This window comes from Sphaerodactylus townsendi, linkage group LG04 (assembly GCF_021028975.2).
Source record: "Sphaerodactylus townsendi isolate TG3544 linkage group LG04, MPM_Stown_v2.3, whole genome shotgun sequence".
Lineage (NCBI taxonomy): Eukaryota > Metazoa > Chordata > Lepidosauria > Squamata > Sphaerodactylidae > Sphaerodactylus > Sphaerodactylus townsendi.
The window spans coordinates 73,317,660-73,330,758 of record NC_059428.1 but is presented as its reverse complement, the minus strand read 5'-3'; the positions used below and the strand labels follow the sequence as shown (position 1 = coordinate 73,330,758).

Genomic DNA, 13,099 nt, shown 5'->3' with positions numbered 1-13,099 from the left:
TACATAGTATTTGTCCCAGTTTGTTTGCTAAGTAGGAAAAACATCCTTCCTTAAAATGAATTTAATCATAACAAATCTATAAAGCATATTTTATTCAAGTACAGAATCTTTTTATAACCTTTAAGAACTCAAAGCAAGCACCTGTAAACATTTTACATGGGAGACAGAAAAGAAACTTCTTTAGTTCATGTCATCCTTCTAGAAAAAATACTTTAAATAGTTTTACACTGTGGCACTGCAAAATTGTATGTTATCAAACCATAAAGACATTGACCATAATTGGATTACCTCTCAACACAGAATTTTACCTAATCTTCTACAACTTTAATTCATTTAAGGACTTCCATTTCCTTCCAGGTAATTTGTCTGGATGTTTGCTGTCCAATTAGAATGTCCCTAATAATTTACATATTTTTCCTTCAGTTTAAAATTAATTATTCATTTTCAATCTTACAAAATTAAGGAAAACAATTGGGTTGCACTCATATGTATATTCTATCTCTGTACTTATAACCTTTTGAAAAAAATATACCTATTTTGGATTGATTTCATAATCTGCTATGTCTCTCTCTCACATCTCTCCAGTGTTTTACCTAGATCTTTATTTCCCACTATGTATTTGTAGCCTAAATATACTCCACTCTCACCACAGGCGTAACAAAATGAAAATTAGCCCTGAAGAACCCACTTCAACATAATATAAAATGTAATCAAATGTCTTATTAATTCAAAATATATTAAAGATTTTATTCTTCTTACTGCAAAAATTGCTGCAAAGTGTTATTAACAGCCTAACCTCACAAGAATGCTCTACTGAAGCACACCTGAAGCTTTCCTGGAATCCTGGATCAGAATATAAATGTCACAGAAACTAACTTTGATTTTCAGGTGTCTATCAGCTAAGGAGAAGTTATTTATTTATCAGCTAAGACCCAAGTCCTTTTGTTGTATTCCTCATAACTCAATTCTTTCTTCTCTTTAGTTAGTTTCTATGCTCCTTACATAGCATTTGAAGTAAACTTTGTTACTGTCAGTTACATTCCTCTCATGCAGAAAGGCAACATTTTTGCCAGGAAGAAATGTTATAAATGTGCTCAAAATATTGTCGAAGGCTTTCACGGCCGGATTCAACTGGTTGTGGTGGGTTTTCCGGGCTGTGGGGCCGTTGTCTAATGGATCTTGTTCCACCAGGCCACGGCCACACAGCCCGGAAAACCCACCACAACCAGTGCTCAAAATAGTTCAAAAGCATGGGGTTTGATCACATGCTCTGAGAGCACAGAAGGACACTTTTTTATATCGCCCATCTTGCTGCAGCTTGCCATGTCCCCCAAAATCTTGCTCCTGGGAGTTGGTGGACACTCAGGAACAGCATTAAGATCCTTCAAGGGTCTCTAAAGGGGGAGGCAGCATGGAAGAACTCCCACCTAATACAATCTGATCTACAGGATCCTACCAGCTTTGTTGCTAATAAGAAAGGAAGGTCCTCCTTCTGACCACTCAAAAAAGACCATGGTTAACATAATGGGACTCGCATGAGCAGAAGTTACAGGGATTTTAACAGAGAAAAGAGAATGGTGGAGGCTGAATGAAAAAACACATTGCTGGAAACCTTGTATCACCCTCTCAGCCTCATTCTGTTAGCTCAGTTACTCTAGTAAAGTTGTACTGGTATAGTTATGGTGACAATGGACAAATACATTGGCTAGTTCATTGTCATCTTAAATTGAAAGTTTGATGTTTCTGGTTAGTAGGTACAGGAGACAGTACACATACCCTTTAATATTTGTGCTATGTATATAATTTTTCAGGGATCTCATACCTCTGCTGTTTGCTGGCTACATCAATAATTTAAAACAGAACATATCACATTTCAATAATTTAAATACATTTGTAGCCCATTCTCTATATTTTAGACATGTAATTTTCACCTCTTCACATCAATATCTCGTCTTCTGGTCAAAATGTACTGTTTTCTCATATTACAACAACTAATAATATAATCCTGCTTGTCTTCTGAGAAAAAGGAAACAATTTTAATGACTTTTCTCCTAATTTACCAGCAGAACTCCTTAATTTTTCACTGGTTTATTAAGTGCAACTCATCCTGGGGTTCTAACTTGATTATTTTGTTTCTTACATGCCAGTACAGTTTTTCAGTTGAGGATGCTTCCCATTTTGTACTCATACAATTGTCTTTATTTTTCAGATTTGAAATAATTTCTGGTGTTTGTCTCCTTTGCCTCCTTTTAAACTCTAATATCCTTTACCTCAATAGTTTGCAATTGTAGTTCCAGGATTTTAATTCTGAGAAATGATCAAATCCCTTGATTTCTGTTTTGTTTCCCTAGGTATCCTTTTGTTCACAAAGTCCTGCTTACCAGCATCTGAGAACGTATTTAAGCATGCTTTTACCATCCAAAGTCTTAAATGTTTGTGTTCTTTTAGACATATTGAAAGACCCTTTCCCCCATTACAGGTTATTAGGGGATATTTAATGAGCTGATGTAATGAATATGAAAGAAGGACAACACAGTAGGTGGATAGAATCTACTCTGTTCCGTTATCTTTGTTGTAAAATTGGTGTGCGTGATCTAACAGCACAGGCAGAAACAATTTCCCAGAAAGCAATAACATTCAGCCATCAGCAGGCAGTTAGTTACACGATTGAGAGGAAGGAGAATAATTCATTAAATTTATTACCTCACATGAAGAAGACTGAGTGCGATAACTTGGCACAATCTTGAAGGTGATACTACCTCGCATTTCTCTCTAGAGAAAGCAAAGCATTCGTTTTTTATAAAAAAAAGAAAAACCAAAGAGTTACCTAATACTTCAAGAAAATCCACCAGCTGTAGTAGGTCTGATATAAATTAGAAAAGTCTATGATAACCATGTAGATGCTTTTAGAAACAGACCCATTTGTATTACTCCGCTGTTATAAAGCCAAATGTGAAATTAATCATTCTGAAAGGCCCTCAGAAATCTGCAAATTGAAGACATCTGGGGTCACTAAACTGCTTCAACCTCTATATTTTCGACTTATTTTCTTGTTGTTTGCATGATCACTACTTTTGCCCTTTTTTGGTACTTTATAAACGTAGAAAAAATGATTTAGATTTGTATATAAGAAACTTTAATACAATAAAGCTTCAAAATACAGTAATGAGATGGTATTTAAAACCTTTGAACCCACAATGCTTAAAATATAGGTGAAAGTTAAGGTCTATTGAGTGTTATAACTTCATTAATCTATAGAATATCTTAACACTTGGCAAAACTGAAATGTACTAAACAATGCTTTCAAAACAAGCGATAAAGCTAGATTCAAAGAAAGGGATTATTTCATGAACAAATATAAGTTTACAGGCAAAGATATCAAACTTTATAAAAGACTACTTAACAGAACACTTAACAGAACACATTGCTACTTAACAGAACACTTTGAAAACTGCTTCTTTCTTGTACTTCAGTATTACTGTTTAAACTTTAGATTATGTTATTGAGTATTTTAGGAGAAGATGATCCTTTTGCCCTGAATAAGGTATTTACTTTACTATCTCAGCATATACAACAAGATTAGTTTGGTTAGCACCTATGAAAGGGAACAAATGATACTGGTAGGCATAGAATTTCTCCTTGTAATTCAATGAAGTAATTGTCACCAAGTACCACTGACACCCTGCTCTTTAGCCCAAGCAAACATAGGCTGTAATTTAGGAAATCAAAAGAAAGGATCTGAATCACCATTCACAGTTAGAGAGGACATTTTTGCAGGGCACAGAAATATGCAACCTTTATAGGGTGCTAAAATACAGGAATAAAGTTTTGTCGTGGCTAATCCTGAATTTAAAAGAAATAGCACACGGACTGTCCATGCTAGAAGTGGATTTTTCCCCATCCCAAAACAGCACCCGTGACCCTGAAAAGGCACTGCTGTGAGACCTTCACAGGTAAAACGTTCTGCAGCCTGAGGTGGAGACTGTAGCAAGAAGGAAGAATCAAGTGACATTGCCTCTCTTCCTTTTGTCAGTAAAACCTTCACTTCAAGATGGAGGAAGATTTTGCTATATTTTTGCTCTTTACTTGTATCCTCTAGGTCAGGGGTAGGGAACCTGTGGCTCTAGAGCCGCATGCGGTTCTTCTGCCCTTGCACTGTGGCTCCATGAACCGAGCCACCGGCCCCATCCTTGCCCGCCCTGCAGGCAGCAGGGTGGGCGAACCAACTGTCCACAGTCGGCTGGGCCACACTGCGGGCTTCCCCTCTCGCCCGCCCCATTGGAGTGGGGTGGGTGCTTTCCTTGCCCGCCCTGCAGGCAACAGGGTGGGCGCATCCATGCACTTCTCAGAATGAGCAGAGTAAAAGGTTAAAAAACCTCAATATATACAGTGTTATCTTTATTTTAAATGTCAAAAATTATTTGCGGCTCCAAGTGTTTTCTTTTCCCGTGGAAAACGGGTCCAAATGGCTCTTTGAGTGTTAAAGGTTCCCTACCCCTGCTCTAGGTTTTTCGTCTAGCCCTTGGCAATATATTTGTGTGTATCACAGGTGGGACACACTGTGGGAAAAGATAGAGAAACATATAGCTCCAAGTGAAAAAAAATCAGCACTAGAGTCAACAGCTTACTCCACTTGGCTAAGGGAGGTAAATCAGAAGAGAAGAGGGAGAACAGTGACCACCATGGAACTTAAGGTCTGAGGGAGGGATTCCAGAGAAACAAAAATCACCTGAAACATAGCCGTTTGGACTGTTGGTTGATGCGAGAGATGAGGTTCAAATTATACTATAACTCTACTGTTAACAGAGTAGAAAGGAGAGCTTTTCATTTTCACATATGGTCTTCTCAGTACTTACAAGCATTTTTTGTAGCTGTTCCACTGTTTGATTTGCTACACTGATTCCATTTATTTCCCGAATTTCATCACCAACATGAAGTGTACCTACAGAAGTATCAAAACAATATGTCATTCTTATTGCCAAACAGAAATTGAAACACACACACAAAAATGTCAAAATCTTGACATTAAAGGATAAAGAAATCATTTTACTTTTAATAGTCTTAATTCAGTATATCAATTATTTTGATAGTGTAGTCAAATCTTCAAATCTTGTAGTAAACTTAATTTTACATAGTTCCATATATAGTGCATTCAAATATTTGCAGACTTGATAGCATTAATAAAAATCCAAGGTATAAATAGTGCATTCATTCCTGCTAATTTTAAAAGATAGGTTATCTACTTTTCATACCTCAAGTTGAAGGAATGGCAGAAATTAAACACTACTTTGCTTGTATGCATAGCATCAATAAAAAATAAATGCCCTCTTAAAATGTCTGGTTCTATTTGGTACTTTGCTTAAAGCTATTAATTATATGATTTTGATGCAAATGGCAGGCTATGACTTATGAATGGGGGGGGGGAGGGCTCTGCTCACACAAGAGTTCCCCAGGGTAGGTCTTCCAAGACTGCTTAAATGATCCTTAAAATCCCAATTTAGATATTATAACAAAGAGCATGGCATGTTGCTTAGATGGAATTAAGGTTAATTTAAGGAAGTTACTGTACTTATTTAAGAACAGTATGTATTACAAGTTTCTGAATTTAAAAACAATTTTAATGCAATGTACTAACAATTTGCTGCACTAACAATTCGTAACTACTAAAAGATCCACACATACTGGCCCTTGGGGCTGGCAACAACATTACAGAGGTCTTTTTTTCCTGGTTATTAAGAAATCACAGATTTCTTTTAAGTGACAATGAGCACCCCCACTCAGCCAGGAAAACAGGCTATAGCCCTGATCTAAGTCCTTCTGGAATTGAAATACATCTTTCCAAATATTGCAATTTAGATACACCGGTGACTTTAACAGATAAGGAAGCAGCTCAATGTTACAATAATCCAGAATTCAAGAAACATAATATACAGTAGGCCATTTCTGGGATCACTGTGAATGGTGACATGGGAGAGTAGTAAATGGGAGGCAGAGGTCTGTTCCTCCCCAGTAGAGAAACAACCAAATCTTCCGCAATCCTTAACTATGTAATGATTATGATGTGGGTCATAACTGCAAATGGTAAGAGTCTACTTCAGCAAAGGAAAAAAAAATATCGCTACCAGATATATACAATAAACATAAAATGTTTAATGAATACAGTTTGCATTAAGATAGAATGGTTTCCTTTTGTGTGTGCTGAAAGTCAAGGTTAGAAAACAGCCCATCAAAGTTCAAGACCTAGTCCATGAATTAGTGGCCTTTCAAATCTTTCTTGAATGGTGTTAGAAGCTGCTTCCACACATGGGCGATTCCCACATTGCTCTCTATCGCACAGGAAGGATTTCCTTATGCTTCCCTTATCTCTCTCCTCTATCAATTCTAGTGGCCTTTTTGATGTATTTTTTTAATTGGTAGCAGGAATACCACTATACCTGCCATAGATAAACAAGCAAAAACAAAAGTTACAGGTGGTAGGAAGAGGAATGGCAGGCATGAGGGGGAAAGGAAAGAGATTTGGGGAGGGCCATGTGGAAATACACAGCTTTCCATCCACACTTCCATCCATGCAATCACATTATACTATTTCCTGAGGCTCACCTAAGAGGCAGACTTTGTTACAAGACTGACTGAAGCAGTCAGAGTGAGGATCTAAGCCCTTGAAAGACACCAAGTGTGAATTCCACCCAAGTAGTTGATGAGTACCACATCAAAATTATGCTAATGTAATCTTGTACCAATCCTTACCTTGCCGGTGAATCATTCCTCCATGCATAATTCTTGCAACAATACAGTGGTTCAGCTCATTCATTTTTAAAGTGATTCCCTGGTAAGATCAATGAAATAACTCAGAAAATTATCAGCAACAGGATTCTACAGGCCGGTTCAGATTTCTGAACATTTCTCCATGTGAATCATGCCCAGAAAGGTAGCTGCATGGAGGAAGTAATGTCTTATTCAGCATTTTCCTACTTACAGGTACTGTTTCCTAGCAACAGTTTGCATCATGATTCTAATGAGGTGGTGGCCTCTTGCAGTGGATGTGAGGGGCAGCAGCACTTGCTGATGTCTCGCCATTCTACCCAAAAGCTGGAGCAGCTAATGCTTCTTCTCTCTTTGTTCCTGAAGCATTTTTGAAAACAGTCCAGCAAGCCATAAAAGCTCACTGGAGCTTCCTGAACTTTTGTGAGACACAAGATTGTAGCACTGTTTTTAAAGGTGACCGAGGAATGAGGAATAATACATTTAATTGTTCTGGCTCCTGAGAAGCAATAATGAGAAGTGAAATGGGAAGATGTTGAACTGTGGCTGGAGGTGGTGGTGAAAGATGAGGCATGTGGACAGCATAAGGCAGTCAGGGGGCGTAGTGAGAGGTGAGGCACAGAGAGCAAGAGATGAGGGAACAGCAAGGGATGGCAGTGGTGGCAAGAGATGACAGTCGCTGCTGATCAGTCAATTGTTAGGACTGAAGGCTTTTATGAGATTGCTTCCATTTTGCTTCCCTACTCCTATTTTGATATCAACCAGCTTCTCCTAGTCTTTCACAACAGACAAGTAAACAGATTTCTGCGTATTATCAGAATGAAAGACAATGAACCAGGGAAGTAATCAAGGCTGAAACTAATCCAAGCATAGTAATGTGTGTGTGTGCGTGTCTTAAATGCCGTCAAGTTGCTTCCAACTCACGGTGATCTTACAAAATGTCCTAATGTTAATAGTCTTGCTCAGGTCTTGCATACTGAGGGACGTGGTTTCTTTACAGAGTTAATCTATCTAACAGAATAAAAATAAATAAATATCTTAAGGTAAAGTTTTGCCCAGTGTCCAGAAACCATTATTCAAGGACCTCTAGGAGCTAATCAACGTGTCTTCATCCACAAGTAGATTACGTTACATTGGGATTTCCCATTCTCTGAATGTGGGATCCAGGACCACATATACAGACATCTCAGGTCTGTTTTCTGCCTCAATTCTGTTTACTACTTCAGATTTGATGTTTCATTGATCCAGTCTGGACTGTATGATTTGTCTGCTAAAGCCTCATTTCACTGATCAGACCATGACTGTCCCTGAGCAGAGACTGCCCCCACCTGGACACTCTCTTACCATATCTGGAATTATTCCTATGACTACCCTTTCTATCCCTTGTTCTGTCAGTGTATACACCTATGCCTCAGCATGGAAATGGAAGAATTGGTTATTTTTGAGCTCTTCAGTTCCCCAGTCACAGTGTCCCAAATTTACCACCATAGTATGTGTGTATATACGTATGTATATTTGATTCTACCCTTTTGAATTATTCTCAAGGAATCGGTAGCTATGATTTTGTGTTCCCTCTCTCTTTTTGACTTTCAGATGTCTAGACTGACTAGCTTTTTCGTTGGCATTTAGAAATGGGAAATAAGATTGAGTGCTGATATTATTTGATTGCTTGAGATATGCTAATTCCACAGCCCCAAGCATTTGTACTATTCACCGTAAGAAATGTTGTTTCTAACTTTTACTGTATATGGATCTCAATTTTCTTTCTGAGCTTGTTGTAGTGTCTCACCCCTTTGTCACAGATCCCGTTACCAGTGTGCTGGTTTAAATTCTGATATAAAACCCAACCCAAAAGTTCCTTCAGCTTGAAAAGAAAAGAAGGTAGTTCCCCTTCAGGTCAGGTTATTTCTGTATGTATTAGGTCAAAATTTGAAAGAAGCCATATTCACACTGGCAAATGGCTAGGTCATACACAAGGTAACATGATGCCACCATGCTGTTGCCTGGATTATGTTGGGTCAGCCATTACTTCCTCTATGCTGTTGCATCTTCAGGGCACTTGGGATGTTCTGTGTGGAACAAATTAACACCTCTGAACCAGCTGAAAAAAATGGCTATGTCTACTATGAAGCACCCAAATGTTACCAACTATAACAGCAGCAGCAACAAACATTCAGTTATGTGAATGGCATTTTTAGCAGGTAGCTCTATCATGTGTCACTCCCCTAAAATGGATCGTTCTTCTTTTGCAATTTGTCAAAAAGTAAGCTTATGACAAATGAACAAAGTTGTCAATACTCTGAATACATTTTTCTGAAACAGTAAATGCCTCATCTACGTTCAAATTAGCTTTTCGTTAGAACAAATCAGTCTTTCAGTTTCAGTATTGTTATAGACACCATTAAAACAGAAAAATGAAACATTACACAATAACTTTTAGAACTGTTGATCTGTTTTTCTATGAAATGCCCTGTCCCTGCTATAACAGCCATTCTGGTTTCTTTATTGTAACTAGCACTGCCAACACCAAGTTAAGAAATTCCTGGAAATATAGGTACAGAGTTTGGGGAGGGTAGAATTTGGAGATATACCGCCAACAGTCTGACCTAATTAAGATTTTTACTCTGTAGAACTGCAGTATTCTTATGTTTACTATTAATATCCTTTGTCCTTAACTTCCATGTTCATAAAAAATACAGTTGCAGATTCATTGCAGAATCAGACTGCTACAGAGAGCAGAAAATTTCAATCTAACTTTCATGAGATTTATTAATGACCCATGATTTACCATTTGATCATAGCTAGGACCATTTTTCTGTCCCAGGTTCAATGCTTTTGGGATCAGCTTTTTTCCTGTTTCTTCACAGCTTTATGCTATGTTTGTATACTCCCTGGGGTTCCCCTGTCTTTTCTCTGATCTTTCTCAAACCTTGTTTTGCTCCAAAGCGTTAGGATTGTCTGGCCTACATGACTATCATTTTCCCAGATCCTGTCCCAGCAGCAGCAGCCATCTCCTCCCACTGCTACTTGGGGGGAGAATATTATTTTTAAAAAAAATCAGCGCTACAAAATAGTTATACTGATATACCATTGTAACAAAGCAGGCTCTCCAAATTCTCAGATTTCACTTTTTAAAGTAAGTCTCTAGCTTCTTCCCTTGCAGAGATAAAAGTGAAAAGGAAGGAGAGAGTGACTTACATTAAAAATAATCAAAGCTGGGATTCCGAGAACCTGCTGAACCCATAGGCAGAATGGTACAGTAATGCCATTCTAGTACTAATTTTAAAAATAGAATTACAAAAGTCATAGCGGTCTAGAGGAGTGGGTGGCCACCTCTGGGGGATTGGGGCAGGACAACTGCAGGGATGCCTGCCATGTGGAAGCCCCGTTGCTGCTGCATTTTATCTGCAGCCATACCAGCAACAGGAAAACTACAGCATCCCAATTCTGCATGAAAGTAACTAGATTCATCTTAGACTTGGGGAGCTAAACATAGTGGTGTACATACCATGGGCTCATCTGTGTTTTTCTGGAATTGAACTAATCGTACTCTTGTTACATTCTCCATGTCCAAGTCACCATTGATGCTTTCAGGAGAATCTCCGTTTAAATATGGAGAGGTGGGAGGAGGTGTAACTCTTAATGCTTCGTCACTGTAAACTTCATGTGCCACCACATCATGAGTTTGAAGTAAGGCCTGTAAAAAGATAGTCCTCAGATTCCATAACCTTTTGAGCATATGTCCAATCTACAGAGATATAACGTATCTTATACACTTAATGGCAATTTTTCAAAATCATAACATTTTTAGGTCAGATTTCTGAACTCCAACAATAAAATTGTATGACATATTGGAAACAAATGCTTATAATGTACTTCTTATATTTAATATAGATTTTTAAACCCAGAACAAGGAACAGTATTATATAATAGTCTTCCACAGGTTCATCTACATAAAGCGAAAATAATAAGAAGCATAAAAAGAAAGGGTGACTGATAATGTGCATTACAGACATAGCCAGCTTATTTCAGAATAAACTAAGCTGGTTCCAGAACTTCTCTCTACATGTGGCCCTCCCACAGTCTGGCTGTGGCTGATCACAATGCCTGTGTTATCTGTTTTGACTGTGTTATCTTCTGATTCTCCTCTCCTTGATTCCACTGGAAACTCCACAGGAGCTGTTTTAGGACAAATAGCTTTGGACAGTTTCTCCTATGTAAGACTGTATGAGGTGGTAGATCCATTAGTGCTCAGCTTTGGAAGTTGGCTGGGGGGGGGGGGGGGGGGGCACTCCTACAAGGGCAATTCTAGAAACTAGGGATAGAGTCTAATCCAAGATGACTGCTGGCTGTCTGGATCTCTGGTTTTTTTTTCAGCTGGGTCTTTTTCACTGGAGCACCTGGAGGGGAAGGAGACTCCAACTATTGTAATCAACATGTTAGCAAGACTCAGATCAGTTACTTAAAGCATGTGAAAGTAGTGTTTCTAGGAGCATCTGGGATCTTGGACCCCTGGGGTTTACATCAAAATAGCCAATTAAGTTCCCATTCCACATCAGGCCACCTGACCAAACTTAAACCCTTTTTTAGACAACAGAAGAACCAGCTGGGATGAGTCCCACTGTTTGTCATGGAAGCTCAGAATCATTAACAGCTACTTTGTGAGAGGGATTAATCATTTCTGTAACTTTTTGATTGGTAATGTTGCCTGTAAGTTGGAAGCCACTTGATGGCACTTAACACACGCACAATGTTAGCTTCTGATAACAGAGAAGGGGATTTGAAAGGGATTGGCTAAATCAGCTCCTCACTGTTAGAGAGGAGTCTGGCTTATTTCATATTCTACTGATAATAAGGACATTTGTGATTCTCCCATCTTCAGTGCATTCTGGGGTTCACTGGGGACTACATAAGGGCGAATGATTTCTCCAGCATTTTATTACTGCAATGAGCTCTGCATGTTCTGTGGGATCTGGTACCAGCTGCTAAAATGTAACTAGCTGCTGGATTGAATTTATAGCTTTCATTTGAATATCTGTGTGCTATTATTGTGTGCTTTCCCGTCTAATTTGTTCTTTGTCCCTTTCCTACCTCTTCTGAATCCAATCATCCCTTTCCTTTCTTTTTATACAGACCTTTTTGGGGGCTTCATTGCAGTACCGTATATTTCTCTGGTATATTTTTCTTCTTAGTGTGCTGGACTACAGGAACACAGAATAGTTTTCCATATGGTATTTTACAGTGCTTATGGCCTTTTTTTCTTTATTGATCTAGTACTGCACTAGAAAGAACTCTGAGACAGGTCTTCTTTAGTCAAAGAGAATTTCCCAGCAAGAAAAGGCTCAATTCCCCCCTTCTTTTCATCATAGATTTGTTTTGGCCTGTCACCTATAAGAAAGTAAAGGAGGCACCAGGAAAGCCCCAAGGAGGAAGGTGTTCCAGAGGCCAAGGATCTCACAGAAAATGCCCGGTCTCCATGAATCACCTACCTCACCTCTAATGATGTGATCTTCTAATATTATTTGGAATTCAATATCTATTTGGTACTGCCCTTTTTCTCACTAGCACTGAGTGACCTGTTGGAAACAGATCAGGATAGAGGAAAAAATTTCTTCTGTACACCTGAAGGAATGGGAGAGGCCTTGTTCAAGCTTTAAGGGTTCTTCAAGTCCTTGGGAGGTCTTAAGTCACTGCTCACCTGTTTTGTAACATACAGATATGAAATATAATAATCAAAGTTCTTTAACTTTGGATTTGCCCCCCTGCCCCAGGCAATCAGCCTGGTAGAGGGGAAAATCCATTGGCAGTATGACTGTAGCCCTTCACGGTGTCCAGGCATGTTACAGAGCACCACATCAGCATTCCTGCTCCCAGTGTAGTGGGGGACTCCAGAGGCATCCCAGAGGTGTGGCTGGGATTGGAGCCAAAATTAGTCAACTTCAACCTGCGCTTTGTTGAAGCAGGCACCAGGGACTTGGGCTTACGTCACCCTTTTGGGTGGAGTAGGCCCACAGAGTCCAATGGAGGGATTTCAGGGGCGGGGAGGCTTTTTCTGTTTTTTCATCTCCCTGTTCTGCCAAGAAGCTCTCTTGGAAGTGACACTGCATCCCGCCATAGAATATCTGGATAGGGCTGCCTGAAACGCATATCTATTTTGAACATACAGGGTTGAATCTTATTTTGAACTCACAGGGTTAAATCTTATGCATTTGTTCCACCAATGGTAGAGCTTGCAGAAAGTTCTTAGTGTTATTGGAAACCTGAACAGTTAGCAGAATGGAGTAATAGAATCCAACCGAAAAGATGTGAGAAAACAGTAAGTATACTAGAAATGGCT

At 38.9% G+C, this 13,099-nt stretch overlaps 1 protein-coding gene across 20 annotated transcripts in view; it reads right to left on the bottom strand.

Moving 5' to 3' along the window:
- Positions 1-13,099, bottom strand: part of CASK (calcium/calmodulin dependent serine protein kinase) — a 199,529-nt gene that overhangs the window by 47,019 nt on the left and 139,411 nt on the right. For 10 of the 20 annotated variants that reach the window (XM_048493384.1, XM_048493380.1, XM_048493387.1 and 7 more), the window contains 5 exons: positions 10,271-10,459; positions 6,748-6,826; positions 4,857-4,942; positions 2,704-2,772; positions 4-27 (listed from right to left, as the gene is read on the bottom strand). In XM_048493384.1, coding sequence (XP_048349341.1) covers positions 4-27; positions 2,704-2,772; positions 4,857-4,942; positions 6,748-6,826; positions 10,271-10,459 — 447 coding nt within the window. The remainder of the gene's footprint in view (positions 1-3; positions 28-2,703; positions 2,773-4,856; positions 4,943-6,747; positions 6,827-10,270; positions 10,460-13,099) is intronic. The other 10 variants (XM_048493386.1, XM_048493389.1, XM_048493382.1 and 7 more) reach the window with 1 other exon arrangement.